Genomic DNA, 19,943 nt, shown 5'->3' with positions numbered 1-19,943 from the left:
GTTCAAATTTTAGGTTAAATTACTTCTCAACAGATTTCATAAAGCGTCACGGGGTGACATCTCTGTCAGGTGAGAGCTTCACTATTTTAAAAGGCTTTTTTTTTTGTGAGAAACATTTCACGTTCAGAGTTATGGCAGAAGTTCCGTCTCACTTCATAATTTCTCTTAAAACAAACAAATAAATAAAAAATAACTACTGTGTTCAAACTGTTCATTTTAAGCCAACATTTATCCTGAACATTGTTGTGTAATACAAAGATGGGACAAAAATAAAGACAGTTACATATAGTCATTGAAACATTGAGGACTCACTTTCTGTATTTCAATTTAATCACAACTGCTTATTAGTATTATGTAACATTTAAAGAAATAATTAGTTTTAATAAAAAAAAATCCTTAATAATGTCTGTCACTCAGTGTACCATCCAACAGCATAATGTATTTTTTGTTAGGATTAGTTCTAGCATTGCCTCTGGTCTCTAAATCCTATTAGAAATGTGTAATATGTCCTGAATATTGAATTATGAAAGAACAAGTTTGGATTTGAAGGATATTTGCAAGATTTATTTTGAAAGACTAACCTAGCATATCCCAATCTTCTCCCAAAGTATTGTATGAGCATTACTTTACAAACCACTCAAAGTGATGGTTATCCCTGTTCTTTACGCTTTTTCTAACGCATTTTTTCCTTCCACCCAACTTTCCATCGATATGCTTGGAGACAGTACTCTGAACAGCAAGTCTCTGTTTTTTGGACAGCAGCTTAGGCAGCAGTCTTCCTGATGACCGTGATGCCCATTCTTTTCTTAATGCAATGTTCTCGCTCTGTCACTAAGACACGGACTAAATAAAAATAATAATTTAAAACCAGAAGAGGTTTGTGCGGACAAACATTTTATCACAAATTGACCCAAGGAAGAAATCAAATGCTCTCCGTAATTATCAAAAACACACATTTTTAATAGTAACCATGTATGCATAACAACCTACTGTATGTACAAACATTCAGTAAATTGTTCATCGTATGAAGACACTTAATAGTCAGTTGTTCACAATTTGATACCAATCTGTAGGGATGGGAGGGGGACAAAAATGTCAAACATGAGGGTAAAAACACTTTACATTTAAGCACCATCAAATGTAATACCGTAGAGAAATAGAGGTTAACATAATACTGTCAAACAAACTCATCAGGCACTTGTGCTTCTGCAAAGATGGTGTGCTGATGACGTTTCTGTCGCTTTGATTTACAGCCAATACTCCAGGAGGCAGATTGAGACTTTTTTGGTGAAGGAAGAGAAATCAGCTGAATTTTACAGACATGGCTGAGAAATGGGGAGTCAAAGGCGTCACACAACAGAAGAGATACAGTAGCAGACGAATCCAGCAGGTCAGACGTGGATCACTTAGCAGCTGAGTGGAGAGCAAGAACAATCACTGTCAACAATCAGCAACGTGATGAAAGTTGTTCATCAACCTCAAAAGAGATCTTGGAGCAGAAGGCAGAGAAGTTGTGCAGAATTCAGTTTCTCTCCAGTTCAGTTCGACCTGGATTACTTATCAGTCTTGTTATAAATGGTAGGCGGACAAAAAATTCAGTGCTGAAACAGCCGGGTCTTCTTTCTTTCTGTAGATAAATCAGTGGAGAATACACTTTCAGCTGTAAATCTCTGCAATGCGTGGTATGTATTTTTATTAGCAGAACCTTCAGCATCTCGCCAGTCAGACAAATAATAATGTCTCAGCTAGTGGTCTGGAATGTACCGGCAGATTTATAGTTGTTGTGGCACTATGATTGGTCGTAGAGGCAGTTGGTAACAGCTGGATGCATTCAGATAAAGCAAAAGGCCAGCACCATCTTATGAGACAGAGTTATTATTTTTTTTCTTTATCCCCTCGAGTCATAGGAGAAAGAAGAGGCTTTGTAGTGACTTGTCTTCCACCAAAAAGGCACCAGATGAGAACATGCCGAAGCTGGTTTGAAAAAACGTTGGAAGATCTTCCTCATGTCAGTCCTGGCTGGTTTTCCTCTTTTCCAGTGTAAGTTTGAGCTCCTCATTCAGTGCTGTGAACAGATTAAAAAACAAAAAAGCAGTGAAGCCAAATAACATCTGACTGCTGCAGGTGTGAACGACAGACTGTTGTACTCACTTTGTGTAAGAGGTGAAGGGGACAAGATGAGTCGCCTCATTGGGTTGGTGGGAGAGGCCGGTACCGGTGAGGTCAGGATCCGACGGTCCGCAGCCGGGGACCGGGACAGAGGGCTGGTGCACCAACGGTCTGTGCAAAAAAAAAAAAAAGAAAAAAAAAAGGTGAATATCACTGCAGTCTGTCTCCGTCTGCACTAGCTAGGACTTCAGTGGCCAAGACAAACCTTGTTTTGGAGGCAGAGCGGGGACCCTGGGCAAGGGGCTGGAGGGGGCAGTATGGAGGATCTTCTCTCCATTTTCGTCATTAGCAGAAACATATGCTAACAATATGAACAGATTCGGCGTGTTTAGCATTATAGGTTACTCATGAAAGTTGAATAAAAAGCCATGAGAGACAGAAAAATTATTCTTTTTTTGTGTGTGTATTTCTCTGTGTTTTCTCACTGATATTCTCCTCGTACGGTTCTTCCAGAAGGAACGGTTGCAGAGTGCCCGCCGTCTTCTCTACCAAGGCGTCAATGACATCATGCAGTGTTGCACAGGGAATCTGCAGCAGGACATAATCTTTTTCATCTCTCGCAAAACATTTTCAAAACCAATTTGGATAAAACGTATAAATTTAAAATGCATTGTCTGATAGAAAAAGGTAAGGACAAAGTCACAGAATACTTCAACTTTTAACTGGAAGTGAACATTATTTACATTATCTTTTAAATTTGAAAATTATTAAACTACTTCATCAACATGAAAATACTTTCTTTCAATTTTAACTGCAAATGTTTTGATTTCACTATACCTGGATGGCATTCTGCAATGCCTTGAAAAGTATTCATAAACCTCGGATTACTTTACATTTGTTCACTATACAACCACAAGCAATTTAAAGTAGCGCTTCACTGCAATGCAGAAGCAAAAAGACTCAATTCAACACAATTTTTTACACATAAAATAAGAAAAAAAAAGTGTAGCTTGCATTTCTATTCAGCTTTTTTATGTTGTGCATTCCACGTAATTTTATTGAGCTTGAGCAATTTAGCAAAGGAGAATGTGTATAAACTAATTTAGAAGAACTCGAGGTTATTATAATGCCTGCTAAACATTTTCATGTATTAAGATAATCTTTTTTTCCATTTAATAACGAAGGCTATGGGATGCTGGTCTATCACAAAAATTCCACTAATTTAAGTTTTTAGTTGCAAATTCACAAAAATGAAAAGTGTTTAACATTTATTAATAATTTTGCAGTTAACGGACTGTTACTGAATAAGCTACTAATTGAATTGCATACAAAGACATGCCTTGTGGAGCAAATATTTTTGTTAGCCGGTAAAATCTGTATATTTCAGCGTGCCAGTCCCAATTTAGAAACAGAAACCAATGAAATGATGTCACCACAAACACTGTAAGGTGCACCACATTCTCAGGTGCACCTTACCTTAGGTTATTGTTTTCACAAATTTCTAAAAACCATTTCTGAAAACAATAACCTAAGAATATCTGACTTCTCCAAAGTCAGTGCATTAAAGTGTTGTAAGCGCAGGGCTGACATTTTGCTGCTTCAAACTAACTAACTAACTAACTAACTAACTAACTAACTAACTAACTAACTAACTAACTAACTAACTAACTAACTAACTAACTAACTAACCACAGTATGAACATAATTCACTCTTGCGCTGCAACAGTGCGACATCGCTATTTCCAGTTCAGCTGCACACTGGAGAGACTGGATGATTCTCCAGATCTATAGAGATCTGGTGCTGCTTATAGTACTGAAGCAGCACAGCCTCTCCCCCTAAATATTACTCAGCACTGCTGGTGAGGTGGCTGAAAGACCCAACACTTTGCCCTTTGACTGTTTCAAAATATTTATTTATAGACAAATACTATAGACATTCACGGTGTGGAACCCAAAAGAGCATCCCTCATCACTACTAAGGAGATAATGTTGGAAAAACACTGCAATGGGCAAGCTACAGGAGGTCTGTCAAGCAGCTGACTGCAGGCTCTGCTGGAGCATATAGCCTAGCTAAACAACTGGCTAACATCAGTTTGTTATTTGTGTTTAGTGATGCGCCGAGAAAACAACCAGTTACCAAAATAAGAGAATTTACATTTGAATGACCCTGATACTTTGTTGTTTGGAAACCAAAAGACAAAATCTTTTTTTTTAGTCAGTGAACACACCATGGTAAATCACTGAGTTCTTTGTCGTGGATGTTTTTACAGTTGAATGAGCACCAAGTTGGTCTTTCCAGTAAGATATGATTGAGAAAGCAGAGAAGGTGTAAGACAATCCTAGAAAGGAAACAACTATTCTGCTAAGAAAAAAAAAGAGAGGAAGATTTAGAAAAATATGAAATTGTCCACAAAATCTGATCAGTTTATTTTCATGATCAGAACTGGAATGGGTCACCGACTTCAACCAGAGGAGGATCAGATGGATAAAAAGCTAGATAGAGTCAATGAGCGAAGCATTTTTCAATAGGTTTAGGCTTCTGCTCTGTCTGAACATACTCTCTTTCTGATAATGGCATAAATCTGTGCATCAATACTGTGAACATTTTACTCAAGATTATCATACCAGAAGAATCTCACTGCAGCCCAGAGCTAAAATCAAGGCAGTTCAGGCAGGTGAGGTAAATGTATTAAATGAATGATCTGAATGCCACTTTCAGTGACATATCCTGTCATTTATACTAGTCAGATTTTCAACATTTTTAATAGTCCATGCTGAAAACTGAATCACACTTACAGGATTTTCCACATCAATAACATAACCACCTTGGTCTCTCTGAGTGACTCTGTAATGTCTGAACACTGACCTGGATGATAAAGGGAGAGACAAAGGTAGAAGTTGCGTCACTGATTCATTTATGCTACTTAGCTCCCCATATGCTTGGTGTTGGTTTACCCATTGAGGTCCTGGCGGGTAGTGACAGCCAGCGAGCATCCGTCTCGACCTGGACGGAGGAGCATGTTGCCACAGTCCGGGTGTCTCTCCAAAAGTACTTCAGCTTCTGTGCGTGACACTGGACGAAAACACCTACGGATTAAAAGTAATATATGTTAGTAAGGAAGTATTTAAATAAAAAAGGTAATAGGGAAGCAGAACTCACGGAGGGATCTCGCCCACTAAGGGAACAGAGAGGGGCGAAGGAGGAGCTCGTCCTGGATTGCGGGTTCTCCGTCTGGTCCGTTCTTTTTCTACCACTTCCTTCAGCATTTGGAACTGGCCCGGTAGTAACGTGAGACTGGACGGGACATTCAACTGCAAACCAAAAGATCAAAGAATATTTGCATTACAGAACTAGGTAAAAAGACTCTGGTAAAGAAATGCAGGAGGCTGATAATCACATCTATAACGGAGTAGAGGAAACCTTTCCACAGCTCCCGGGCCTCCAAGTTTGGTGCCTAAAGGAGGCAATTGCACATTTGAATACTTATCAAGATGTTTTTAATGATAAAAAAAAAATGCAAATAATGGTACGAGTTTGTTAAGAAGCATACAGTGAATTTGGTCTCCCCATCTTTCATGCGGAGGATGAGTCTCGCCGCTTCCAGGTTTCTGTCTCGGCTGCTGTCATCTTTGAGGGACACAAACCCGCCGAGGTCCAGCTTCTCCACATACTGGTCCACACAAATATCTTTTAGTGTCAGCACAATGTGACGCATTAAAGACATAGAGAAGAAGGTACATAGTGATACTTACATGAGCATCCTTAGCGTTATTGAAGAAATACAAAGAGTTCCCACAAAGGCAAGTCCAAAGCCTCCTGGAAGCCTGTCATATACAGATTAACAAGCAGACATGAGGAAAAAAAAACATAGATGAGCTGTAGTTGCAATAGAAGAGATGTTTTTCACGCAAAGTGTCGGCTACATTTATTCACATCTCTGGAAAATATGTGTCAAAAACCTTTAAACAAATGTTTTTTTTTTTTACATCAATAACATATCTCGCACAAAAAAACTTCAGAAATTTCACATTTGATTTTTTTTGTTGATTGGAGTCTATGAACTTTCACTGAGGAATCCATAACTTTCTCTTACCCTGTGGCATAAGCAGGAGGTAACACAGCTCAATTTCGTTTTGCCACTGTAGACAGAACAAGGACCCGTGTTTATCTGGCAACCACATACCAGAAATATTTTTTAAAAATCAAGTAAAATCCCCATAGCCAACTTTTTTTTTTTTCTATTTTAACCAATTGTATTATAAACCATTATATTCTGATAATTATCCAGAATATATGGGCAAATAATAAATGTTGAAATATTCTTCCTTGGACAGGTCACCCCCTATAGGCATCCTATTGAGAAACTGTGTGCTGAACTAAAGACAAGAGAGAATATACGAAGATTTAGGTTGATGCTTAAAATGGATTTGTCAACGATTTCTCTCTCTGTATTAAAACCTTAATTTTATATAACTGATTTCAGTCCTATTGGCAAAAGGTGCTTCTACAAATCATTGGCAACACTCGCTGAATAAATGTACCAGCATTAAAACATTTTTTATATACTGGAATAAAATGGAAAACTAAAAGCTTTTTAGACACTTTTACCCTAAATGCCAATAAATGTGGCCAGCTGTGCAATGGGTAATCCCCCCATTGCGTCCCTCTCTCATTCCCATTTCCTGTCCCAAGAGAAAGATAGTTTAAGTGAGTCTCAGTTGCTGCCAATATGGGACCTTGGATCCCTGTAATATCCTGCACCTGAACCAGTGTCACATTACGAGCCTGTATTGGATTAAAACGAGCCTAATCAGTGATGGGTGGACATGAAGGAGAGGGGTGTCTTTGTCATCTCACCTATCAAATAAGACAAAAGGCAGAAGAATAATTTGAGAATTTCTGCATGCAACTTTACTTAAAAATGCAGATCAGGGAATTACAAGACTTTAAGTGTTTATGCATTGGAGACTGTGTGATGCGGAAAAAAAAGTTGGCAGGCATTCGTTTGCGACATCTAGAGCATATAATGTGATGTTGATGACAGCCAAGAAATGCACGGTTCCCCAGATAAGACACTCAGCGTCTTGACATCAGTGCGGATTCCTCGATTCCCATGATCGCCGTGTGATTAGTGGCCGACCCGCTGTCACAAACCCATCCGTTTCGTGGAAAACGAAATGCCCACACAACCAGCGCTCAGATCGCCTCGCCCATTCCAGCACAACAAGGAAGTTGACAGCTTCCAGGGAATGGTGGATCAGCCGGGTATGGCAATCGGCGGCGCGCGTACATCCCACACCCACCGCCAGCGCGCTCCGACCCCCCGCAGCCTGCGGCATGCTCCCGGGTGGGTGTGGTGGACTGGACCTACCTTTTCCTTCGGTCCTCGCTTCTCCAGGTAGCCCTCGAAGTAGCAGGGTGGGAGCTGGGAACGGGGGCCCCCCGAGCCGCAGCGCTGCCTGACGGGTGCAGCCGCCATGAGTGTCGCAGGCTGGGCACTGATTGAGGACAAAGGGACTTATTCGGGGACCGACACGCCTTCCCCGATGAGATAGTGTTCTGGCAACAGCCTAACAGCTGGGTGATACGAGCTGCTGTCTCTGCGGGGGTCATGGATAGGGGTGGGGTTGACCACATGAAAAAAAAAACGAAGCAAAAACATTGTGGGGTGATATCCACTTCAATAATAAATACATGTACATAAGAAGTGCATCAGGACAGTAAATGAATAATTCAAACATTTGATCATTTTCCAATTTAAAAATGACAATTCATCAGAGGATAGAAATATTTAACATTTATTGGAGGAAAATGAACAGCATCTATTCACAGACAATAAAACACACAATACATCAGATTACACTTTAAATGACTAGTATAGCGGTAATCCATGCATTTTGGAGATAATCCAGGATAATCCCACGTTTATTCTTCCCAAAGCATCACAGTTACAGAAAGGTATTAAATCAAAAGCATTTTTACAAATACATACAAATAAAAAAAAGGCTAGATATTTAATTGAATAGTTCCATTAACATTGTGCATAATGAAATAAAGCTTTAAAGCTGTTAATACTTCATCAGTATTGCAAAGCTGATATATAGTATAGTAAAGTCGGCTGCAGCGGCTCTGAGCTGTGACATCAGCAGCACACAAAACCTGATCTTAGCCCTTTGTTCTACAACATCATTCATCATCTATGATCTAAGCTGAGTCGCAGACCTTCTGCCTCTCTTCAAGGGGTTTTGCTTAGTCAAATGAGGCATGTAAACCCACACCTGAGCCACTGTTATTACTCAGCACAGCAAGGGTCCTAAACATATCACCAATAACAGACACATTAAGAGGTCTGTAGAAGGACAGGCAGTGTGGATATAATTCAAAGTAAGCATACGAGCCTGAGCATCAGAGGCACCGTAGGTTTGGGAAGGGACAGATAATGAGGAAAGGGGCAGGAGCAAGGGGGCAGGTGGTGAATAGAGTGGTGGGGGAGGGCATAATCCACTGTTGTGTCCCCTCATCTGCAGAAAAAGACCTGTCTGTTCCGCTTGCACTTTAAATAGAGACGGCAGAGATGAGCGGGGCAGGGGGCAGTCCAACAAGGGGATCGTGACAAGGGGGAAAATTTGGCATTTCAACAAACAGCATGAACCGTGACAGTTCATAGTCTGATTGCAATAGGCTTAACTGGAACTGAAACCATTGATTGTGGACAGATCTCCCTTGATATTTGTAAATTTGATACAAAGACACTGGGAGAGAGCATCCTCCATCCAGGTCTGGTGCATAGTTTACGTCTGAAAGCAAGAGGCAGGTACAGCAACGCCAAGCTCACATCACCACACATTTCCATGCTCCAAATCAGGTCTACAACAGAGCTGAGGAGTGAAAGCAAATAAGACAGAGAATTCATGAAGAAACACTTCAACAAAAAGCCCTATCTCCCCACGCCCCATAAAAACAACAATGTAATGACACTGCCAGCAGTATCAGCTGAGCCTGAGGGGGGGGAAAAAGGAACAGATAGAAATCATGTTGGCTTTGGTGTAATGTTGCTCATTATATAGACTAAATCAAATGTCCTTTTACTCATGAAGATTTTATTTTAAGTTAAAATTAGACTGAAACACAGCCATCTGGTAGGACAAATAAGAGAGAACAACCTTTGTTTGGAAGTAGTGTTTCAAAACATATCTGGAGTGCTTTTAAAGGGGTACAGATATTTATGGAGGAACAAAATATCTATTTGTAAGTTAGATTTTTCAAGTCCCCATCTTGAAAAACAAGATTGTCTCCTAAAGCTGGGAGTCCCAGAGTATATTGTAGTTCTGAATCAAATATGACTGCCACACTTCTAAAATCTAGAGAAAGTTGTAGATATAAACATTATTCTCACAGTTTGTGTTCATTTAAATCATTAAATCCTATAGTTCTGAAAAGCCCATATTAGTTACCAGTTTCCTTTAGGGTAAAGAACCCATTGAACTATGTGATTAACTTCTACTAGGAAAAGTAATTAGCACCACAACAAGTAGAAAATCCCACTGATTTTCCAATCTGCAGCAAAATCTTGCTCCACTCGGTGCAATCCAGACCTGAGCTCGGACTTGAGAGACAAACATACTGCAGCAATAGAGTCATAAAAGTAATAAAATAGTCTTTTATATTTATCCTAAATTATCCCATGACAGTAGAACCTGCAAACCTAATGTCCAAATTCAGCCATCACTTACAGCTGGAACAATATGAAGTTCTTAAACATCTCAGAACTCATGATTAATCAAACAAATACAAAACTAAGAAAACTCTTTGCATAAAACCACCAGATGGCAGTACAAGGTAGCCTCAAATGCCTGAGAACATCAGTTTTGTGTAGTGTTGTTCTATTAGTGGCCAAGTCTATAGATGAAAAGGTTAAAAACATGATTGTGTGTAGTTCCAAATAGTCATGATTCAGCAAACAAGATACTGTGAATAAAACTGAATAAGACAAAAAGTCATTGCACCCTTTGACACATCTGTTTCTGCTTAGTGTTCAGCTGGAGATGTTGTGTACAAAGTGCATAGGTGCAAAAAATGTTTTACAAAGACGCAGTATATGGCGAATGCACCTAAACATCATGCATCATTTTCCTGATTCAACCCTTAATTGTCCTTAGTGTTTTTATGTTTTCAAATCCATTCCATCTTGACAGAAAGTCTCGAAAAGTTTGCTCAAAAAATATCTCAGAGATACAAAATAAAATATTTCATTTCCTTGCTATGTTTCTGTTTTCATGATAATATATTTTTAAACATCCGTCTTCCCCATTCTGATGCTCCCGTCTTGCCTGTCTTCAGTTAGTGTGAGATTGGCACAATCACTTCCACGTAGTTGTTGGGAAAGTATCCGGTTTGTCCACGGAGTCTTCCTTCAAACCAGTTCTCGTCAATTTGCCTGACCAAGGTGATTATTTCCCCCTCGTAGAAACCCAGCTCTCCATCGTTTTCTGGCACAAAGTCATAGAGGGCTTTACAGCTCGGCTCCCCTGGACACAGACATGGAGAGAAGACAACAGACGCAAGAAGGGGAAAAAGAAAGCATACGTAAGTCCAGCTACTAAAATAAAGACTCACAGTGTTGGCCAGAAGTTTACGTACACTCAGAATCTGCATGAATGTGTGACTCCTTTAAATAAGTTCAGACATATGGTGTCACTAGTGTGACATTTGAAGAGTCTCTAGAAAACACCACTGATGGAAGGTTTCAAAGAAGAGGAAGCGAAATGTTATAACTTATTAGTTCTCAGGTGATTAAAACTTCAGAAGCTCAAAATCAGAGCATCTATAGGATTTTTTGAATTTAACAAAGATTTTGAGATTCAGAAGTTTCAGTGGTCGGTGAAGAAATCGTCAGATGTATAAAATTCAGCCAAATTTACATACTTCCAACTGGAAACTTCATTTAAAATGTTCAATTTTAAATAAATCAAAAATAATATAATGTGAGCTGCTGATGATTCCATACATCTGAAGATCTGGTAACAGAAACAGTCAACACTTGTTCCCCTTTTATGTTCTGCTCTGCTGAAAGGGATCAGTTGACACAATAAACATTCAACAGAGTTAGTAAAAAAGAACAAACAAAAAAAAACAGCCAGAGAAGTGCATCCATGTCACTGCCACACACATGTGCAACAGGTTAAAAGAAAGCAGTCAAGTTTTGTGGTTAATTAGTAGGTAATCTTCTTCTGTCCACTCACGCGGTTTGCTCTTGACGGAGGGTCTTTTGACGGGTGGAGGTGGATACTGTGCTTGGGCTGCTTAATGTTGCAGAAAGGGAAATAATTCTGTCAGAAGGGTGATGCGGATGTGCAACGTGTTTTCCTAAGATGGGGGGGATTGGCACGTACTCACAAAGATAAAGTAAGATACACAAAAGTAGTTTTACCAGGAGTGTATGCCGGGGGGCTCACTGGACCTGCTGCGTATCCTCCATTCGAGTGCTCTTCGTCTCCATAGTCAAAGGATTGTCTGGGTTTAGGTTTGAATTCACGCTTCGGGCGGGACTGAGCTTCATTTACCCTGCATCAAAATCAAAATAAAATGCAAAAATTACATTTCTGATCTCAGTGCAAGTATAGAGCAAGTGAAAAGGAACCTAAATGGCCTCCTCTGTGGCTTTCCCACTGAGTCAGAGTCTTCATTGCAAATTAGATTTGGATTTTCTGAACATAAATGTTTGCCACTCTTTCAGGTTTTATTTGTTAAGGTAAACTCAAAACCACATTATTAGTCATTATTTTCCTTTTACTTCACAATTATTCTCTATGTTGTGTTGGTCTATCACATGTTGGAATTGTGGCAAAATTTGAAAAAAAAATAATAAAAAATTAAAATGGATACAAATAGGCAAAACACACCACAATTTCTAGACATTTAGAAATATTTTCAGATCTGTCTGTAGGTTCTGCACAAATTTCATTTAGTAGCAGTAAAGGCAAATGTGACGCTTGATCATAAAGGTTGTTGACCCAGGCAATAAACTGTCAGAAGAAATTTCTTGAGCCGCCTGGAGATTGAAATCCATTTCTTGGAACTTTTGGCTTTAAAACTAGTTATGTATGCATCCCTAGAATGAGGAGATACAAACATAATCTTATGTCAGTGTGTTTATACATTCTAATCTTCAAATTGCTTGCAATAGAACCGAAGAAGAAGACAAATTAGATTTAAATGAATAAATGAATAAATCTTATTTGGCAAGGCTTGTGTACTTTCCTGAATAACTATGTCATGATATCAGTGGAGAGGGGTGGAGCTCAACTGGCTGAGCGGGAGCCACAGGTACAGAGGTTGTCGGTGCAAAACTGCTCATTTTCTCTCAGTGTCTGCCCACTTTAAATATTGCGGTTTCCAAATAAATGCTATGAACACCAAAAACATATATATTTTTTTACTTTTGGGGGGGCACTCTGAAGACCTGAAATCATTTGTATTTAGGTTTCATTACATGGAAAATATACATATTAATTCAACAGCTATTTTTAAATAATAGCAAATTTTTAAATAGTAGGATAAACTGTAAAGGCAGTGAAAGAACTGACCTTTCTTTCAGTCTTTCTGTGACCTCCTCCAGGATCTCCGTGGCCTGCCTGTGGTACTGCAACAGGGACTCCACAAAGGCAGACAGCTGACTCACCTGCTCCACCTACATGTGAATCAGCAGAATACTTTAGAGCAATTCAGATAAATAAAAAGTAACAAGAACGGAGAATGAGTTTTTCCACAAGATTGTTTTCACATGTTTACTGAGGTTTTTGTTTTCTAAGGCAATGAGTTTAGATTCCCATGTGTTTATCACCTGAATCAAAAAGCCTTAATTTATGTGGAAGAGACATGAAAACAGTAAACATCAGAAAAAAATCTGGTTCGACAAGCTTGGCCTACAGCAAGTCACCATGGAAAGAAAAAAGAGGCAGCTGGAGCAAGCTGTTCCTGAAGATTTGATGTGCTGACTCAGTTTCAAGAAGCATGCATAAAAAACACCCATCTGAGCTTATTTTTATAAAGAGAGGGTAAACTCTGTAAACTCTTAACAGATTAGTCACAGAAACACAAAAATGCATTCTATTTTTCTGATTTAAACCATGTTCAATACAATTTTATAAGATTTGTTCATTTGTTTTTACATTTAAGTGTAAATGTACAAAAATCTTGCATTGAAATTTATGTCCAAGATGCTGCTATAAATGATTATATGCAATAGGCACTGGATTATATTAAATATTCTTTATTCATTTTGCAACATGTGGAATAAGGTCACAAGAGGAATATTTCAAATATCTAATCCACCACACTGAAACCATGTTTGCACACCATACCCTTTTTTCACTTCACTTGCTGTAACTGAGAAAGCCAAGGTTATGTTTTAATTTGTTTTACTGATGTGAATTGCTATCTTCCAAAAAAAAAGTCTAATACTGGTAATTTAGTTAGTGAAATACAATTAAGTTGACTTTATCAACTTAATTGTGTGTCGAAATCATGAAGTGGTCTGAAATCTCTCAATATTTTGGTTCCTACAAATTTCTTATTGAAAATTCTATAATCTACTTTTTTAGATTTTTTTCTGAAGTTATTTAAAAACAAATCTGCCTATTTAGAAAAGAATTTACCTAATTAAATTGCATTTTATTTCACTTTATTTTGCAAACTAAGATTCCATTTCAAAAACCTGATCAAGTCTGGCTTGGATTATACAAAGACAAACACAGAATCCTAAAATCAGTTTTTGACACCTTCACTTAATGTTTGTAAAAATCTCAGCCCCAGTCATAAACCTTTAGGATAAATGGGCAGTGGATTTTTTTTTTGTATTTTCTATGAGTATATATTTATGAGAGGGTCTGTGTAACTAAAATGTTCAATTAGATGGGCAAAAACTGAACTTTGCTGTGTTAACTCACAGATGAAGAACATCATCTTATTACAAAGGCTCCAACATGTTTCCATCTGCTGCTCTCTGTTTTATCTACCTTTGCACTCTTGAGAAATATCAGACAGCATTGCCAGACAGCATAAAAAACGCGTAAAATTACATTCCTAATATTGTATGGATCATAATGGACGATCAAGTGGGAGACTGATTCACTGTTTCCAATTGCTTTAGCATGTCCTCTATGACTCGTTTTATGGACTCCTCTGTATGATTAGTTGCGGTAAACTTAAACATCTTTTAACCAGCTTAAAAGAGAAAAATGAAAACTTATGTGATATCCATTTATGTAAGACAGACAATCAAGCCAAGGCAGTTGCAAACTTACATCAGTTTCCAACAGATTCTGCATGGAGCTCTCAGCCATATCTTTGGACTCATGGAACTTCTCCAGGGACAGCCTAATCTCTTCATCTGGGATTTTACCTTGACGCTTCTTTTTATAGTCATAGTCCAAACGGCGGCCTTCCAACTTCTTTAAGTGGTGCTGTGAGTTAAACACACAGGGGTGAGGTTATAAATGTCATTTGAAATAAGACTTATACAGTATATTGTGTCTGTGATTTTTTTGTGTTATTTTTCCCAGTGCACCTGCCTTACAAAGCACAAACCTTGCAGTTCAGTGCAAAGCCTGTGTGTAGATAAACTTATCACATCTTTGTTCTACCTGAATATCTTTGATATCCTTCTCAGCGACCGCCTGCAGTGGGTCAATGAAATTCTGCTTCACGTCAATATCCAGGGAGTCCTTGACTTCAGCCAGCCTCTTCATCGCCTCTCCAACATCCACCAGAGCTCCGCCTATAAAATACACACAAGTAGAAAAGTAGGAAATTCTGACTGCCTTGGGTCAATATTAAATCAGTAGATATCACAATGTATAACTGCAGACCTTTCCTCAAACACAAGTTCCTTCCCCAGCAGGGGTGGCACAATGTTACATAGAAAAAAAAAATTGATTTGCACAGCTGCAGTTTAGTTTGTGATTTTCATAATGCTAAAGTTCCAAGGAAAATTATTTGTAGTTCAAGACGAGCCAGTCTGGAAGAACATCAGTGTTTTCTACTCATATTTAACATTCTTAATACAGACTCTGCCGTTAGTTCAACTTGAACATCTAGTTGCTTTTCTCTACTACCATATACTGTACAGCTTGGTTCTAAATTTCAATAGAGCTGAGTTCTAAATAAAGTAATTGTAAAACTGAGTGAAATGCAAAACATTAACTCGACAGAAAAACGAGGTCAGCTTTTAAAAATGTTATGTTGACCAAGTACAACAAACAATAAAAACAAACCGTATTCTGGTTTCTGTTGCTGTGTGTATATAGAATGAGCTTTCATTTAAAGATGGGAAGTTCACCACCAAATGCCAGCTGAATGTGCTTTTCAAACAGAATGAGAAGTATGAGCGTTTTTCACTTCCCGAGTGTTTTTGGTTTCTTGTTTCATCCAAAAATGCCCCCAGACTTAACACGAGGTTGTTTTGTAAGAGCATAAAATAATATACATCGATAGATCTATAGATAAACGTCCACACTACATCCCCAAAACGGTTCCACAAGTCTTACCAAAGCTATTGTCCTCCCCTATGTCCCGTCCATATTTAGTCATAGACTCCCCCAGAAGTCCCTCTGGCTGGGGATAACCAGGACTGTTCACCTGCCCACGGATTTTGGACACTGTGTTAAGCATGGTGAGCTTAGCTCTTGATGCAGGATTGGGCTGCAGGTACTCTGACGTTTTCCCAATGACATCCACTACTGCTTTACTGGTAACATCTGCTTTCTGTAGGGACATGAAAAGGCAAAAAAAAAGGAGAAAAAAAGAGAGCATTTGTCAAAGAATCATCGGTAGCCTTATTTGATTTGAGCAAGATCATCCAGTTAATTATGCTGTAATTACCCTTTCAAGTTCTTTAAAGTCTTCATCCAGTTTGGTTCCTTCTGCACCTCCAACCTTTTCACTCATCATCTGTGGAAATAAAGCAAGTAGAAAGATTACTTTCAAGAATAAATTTCAATGTTGATGTAATGACATAATTACAATTCAACTACTTAACAGATACTTTTTGAGCTCCGAGGAGAGCACAGGGACACGTCGTTGTTTCAGGATCATGAACCAAAGCCTTGGTCCAGGACTATAAAGTGCCATGCTTTTTCTTCCAAATTGATGAGAAATAATCCTTTTGCACTGCGAGCAACCTCCTAACGTCTGTTCTTAAGAACTCCAATTTCATATAAAGGCTTCTCCACTTTTTTCCATCAGGTCAGCAAATGCATCACAGTTTCCTACATGATGACCACAGGCAATGCTTTGATTTACTGTGCAAAAATTGTACTTTATAATCTCTATTTTACACACACACACACACACACACACACACACACACACACACACACACACACACACACACACACACACACACACACACACACACACACACACACACACACACACACACACACACACGCGCGCGCGCGCGCACACACACACAAGTGGTTCAAAGCTTAATAGAAGACTGAAAATGTGCTAGTCTACATGTATAGAATATAGATAGATATACCAGATGGATTTAACTGGATGATTATTTTCTCTAGTTTAAATAAAACCACTTAATTAGCTTGCCTGGAATGTACATAATCTCAAAACATGAATTTAGAATAACCCAATAACACTCAACAACAAAAAAGGGGTTGTTTCAGCATTTTTTTTTGGATTCCTACAGTAGTACGCTAAAAAGTTAATACAAGTTAAAAAATAGAAGTATGAACAATTTACTTCCTACACTAATTACATCAGCTACAACTGCCAATATAATGATTTGCAGTCAACATATAGTTTTTATGATTTGGACTTTTTCATTTTAACAATAGCTACAGCCAAGTCACACTGACGTGTATCTACAGTCCCCCACATGCAGCCTGCAGATACTTGCGTGCATCTGTGATTGCTCCATATGTCAAACAAGTTTAGCTCTATTCAACGGTTAGCTCCGTCTAACAGTGAAGCATCTGATCCACTGTCAAATGGTCTGATTTAAAGCACTCAAAGGCTAGAGTGACTTCAAGTTTGGAAGTAGACCAATGTTACTGATGATAAATTGCAGGGTTTCATTGCAAACCACAGAAAGACAAGCAACATGCAAGATTTGCAGCTAAAAAACACTGAGGGGCAGCTGCTGATCCACTGGTACAGACGAAGTTGCTGTGAATTATTTTTACAGTTGCTGAATGCACACTATGAAGTCAGACAGGCTGCTCCATGTTTTAACAGCTTTATGCCTTTATTTGTATGTATATTTTATATATATGTCATTAGCAGTAGCCTTACAACATATGATTAATATTTCACAGGTATGTGTACATTTTCCACATAACTACTAAGATAAAAAAAACTACTAAGATAACATCTCTAAATTGGCTTTTTCAAAATATCTACATGGAAGTCTATCCAATAGACTGGATATTTTCCAGTTAACCTTCCATGTAGATATTTTGAAAAAGCCAATTTAGAAATCTTATCTTAGTAGTTTTTTTTTTTTTTTTTACATAAGAACCTCAAAGCAGCTCCTTTCTTATATTAGCATAACAAGATCCTGCCAGGCAGCTTTTGCTTGAACCTCATCAGTCTCTTCATTTTCACTCCTTTTAAAACCAGATGAACAAGTTGACATTAGTGGGGTTTTTTCCAGGCATTTGCCAAAAGAAATCTGGATGGCAAATGGATGAACTTCTCAGGTACACAACACGCCTCAGTATTTGGCCTGTAAAACATCTGTTGTAACCAATCCATACTGCCATTGTAAAGGTATAAAAGACCGTACTATCTGTACAACCACCCATCTATTATCAATGTTAGCTACAAAGTATGACTACTGGACAAACCTTTAGAAGAGGTATGGTCGGAATTAAAGATGACTCAGTTCTATTTATCGCTGCAGTAAACCATCCCAGTGAATGAGCCAGAACAATGACAGCACCTGAATGAAGTCATCGTTACCACGTCTGTCATTTCCCCAGAGTGACAAGTCCGAATATCTTGGGTGAAACCAGTCAATTACATATAGGCTATCATCTGCAATCACATGGCACTGAGTGTCTGCCAAAGACAGAGCCATTACTTCATTTGTATGATATTCCACCAAAAACAAGCACCTGCTGCAACAATGCTGCCACCAAAACAAAGCCTACTGGTTTAGCAAGTCATGGCATACTGGGAGGTTTGTATGTATGAACAATTACATATTTAACCTACAAGCCTTCAGCAGTCACCCTCAAAATAGAGGGTGAAAACTTGACTGAACAAATGCAACAAAATCAGAGGAGCCTTATTATGCCGTCTATTATGTAGTCTTCAATAAGGAACGCCACATTAAATTACTTGGCAAAAATCATTCAAATTCATTAAAAAAAAACAAAAAAACTGTTAAATGCAAAACATTCCAGTTACATTTATATTATATTCTTTTTTTACCCTTGTTGAAAATAAATAAACATTGACCATGACTTTTTTAAAGTATGACGGAGAAAGCAGAAATACAGTTCTAATATGCGTATGAATGTAAACAATTTAAATGAACTAACCAACTCATTTAGGCTCTTGCGTCATAATCTTGCCTCAAATGTCAAAAGTGGGGATAAATATAAATACGATATAAAATCTACGTTTTACCCCATGACTAGACAAAAATAAAACCCTTTATGTCTGATTTAGGGGAGATAAACCTCTCGAACAGATGGCGCTAATCCTGCGCACTCTGGCGCTAATATAGCGAGCATTTAGTTAAAACGAAACTTGGCAACAAACTACAGAAAATAAACATTTCCAGTTATATGTTTATGAATAAAACTTTGTTTAAAAGACAGTATTGGCTCTAAAATGAAGAACCCAAATCTAAACCAGACAGACTAACTAATTAACTAACCAGAGCGTTGGCAACTAAGTTTAGTTAAACCTGAGATTAGCATGAGCTAATTTAAGACTAACTTAAGAGAGGGCAGGTTTAAAGAGTTTAATTGCAACACGAATTTGTGTCTTTTCTAATTCAAAAACATTTTCCAGACCTAGAAGGCCTTTTTTGGTTCCCGAAAATCTTTTCTACTTTAGGTAACCTGGTAGCTAAAGGCCAGAGCAACAGGAGAGCAGCGGAGCTGTGGAAGCGACTGGCTACAGAAGTCAACTCGTTTACCTGACTGGCTTTGAAAAATTGCTTCTTAAATCCTGCGACCGACATCTTTCCAGCGCTTCCTCCTTGTCCTCTCTCGGGAAAATGTGTGCAAAAAAAGCTTCTGTGAACGACTGCAGCCCTAAATCTGTTGAGGAAAACACGTCTCCAAACTTTGCTCCGCGGATAAGAAACTTGCTAGGCAACCACCACTTCCTGGCTTCCAGAGTGGGCGGAACCGAGCTGGTTCAAAACACACACGTAGACACAAACAGTGGGTCGGTCCACTTCCTTCTACAGTTACTTTATTGCACTCATTTCTTATTCACCTTATTACAGAATTTAGCTTCAGTCCACGTTTGAGCATGTGTGTTAAGAGTTTTACTTCTGTTATTATTTATTTTGAGTTAATATTTGATCTAGCAAAAAAAAAAAAAAAAAAACACTAATCGAGAGCAATAAAACAGCTTCTCAGAGGATGACTCTAAGAGAAAATCACTGCAACAAAATCTACATTTCTTTATTGAGCCAGATAAGACATGTACCCTAAATAATAAAGACTACAGGCTATAGTAAATGGCACCACTGTGCAGTAGAATGAGAGAGACTGTTGTTGCAAGAATAATACCCTGGGTGAGCTATTCCCTCCAACTATAACCATTCCCTCCAGTCCACAAACTTTTTTACGTG

At 38.5% G+C, this 19,943-nt stretch overlaps 2 protein-coding genes across 4 annotated transcripts; both read right to left on the bottom strand.

Annotated features, from left to right (window-relative positions):
- Positions 1-936: 936 nt before the first annotated feature.
- On the bottom strand, positions 937-7,771 carry stap2a (signal transducing adaptor family member 2a). The gene is made up of 11 exons (XM_028021225.1): positions 7,482-7,771; positions 5,863-5,934; positions 5,661-5,780; positions 5,508-5,564; positions 5,270-5,421; positions 5,065-5,196; positions 4,906-4,975; positions 2,595-2,697; positions 2,375-2,470; positions 2,152-2,280; positions 937-2,065 (listed from the first exon to the last, which is right to left on the bottom strand). Exons 1-11 carry the CDS (start codon positions 7,587-7,589, stop codon positions 2,010-2,012), a joined length of 1,095 nt encoding a protein of 364 aa, XP_027877026.1. The 5' UTR covers positions 7,590-7,771; the 3' UTR covers positions 937-2,009.
- Positions 7,772-7,892: 121 nt separating this feature from the next.
- On the bottom strand, positions 7,893-19,488 carry LOC114146829 (endophilin-A2-like). Of its 3 annotated transcripts, none has more exons than XM_028021222.1 (9): positions 19,278-19,488; positions 15,992-16,060; positions 15,658-15,874; positions 14,755-14,888; positions 14,416-14,574; positions 12,697-12,800; positions 11,541-11,674; positions 11,353-11,409; positions 7,893-10,638 (listed from the first exon to the last, which is right to left on the bottom strand). In XM_028021222.1, the coding sequence occupies exons 1-9, from the start codon at positions 19,320-19,322 to the stop codon at positions 10,451-10,453; spliced, it is 1,107 nt and encodes a 368-aa protein (XP_027877023.1). In that variant the 5' UTR covers positions 19,323-19,488; the 3' UTR covers positions 7,893-10,450. The 3 variants fall into 3 exon arrangements, with proteins under 3 accessions (XP_027877023.1, XP_027877022.1, XP_027877025.1); XM_028021221.1 differs by having other exon boundaries at positions 11,353-11,412; positions 19,278-19,487; XM_028021224.1 differs by lacking the exon at positions 11,353-11,409 and having other exon boundaries at positions 19,278-19,487.
- Positions 19,489-19,943: the final 455 nt, after the last annotated feature.

This window comes from Xiphophorus couchianus, chromosome 6, assembly GCF_001444195.1.
Source record: "Xiphophorus couchianus chromosome 6, X_couchianus-1.0, whole genome shotgun sequence".
NCBI lineage: Eukaryota > Metazoa > Chordata > Actinopteri > Cyprinodontiformes > Poeciliidae > Xiphophorus > Xiphophorus couchianus.
The sequence above is the reverse complement of the archived record's forward strand: the minus strand, read 5'-3'. Positions and strand labels throughout refer to the sequence as shown.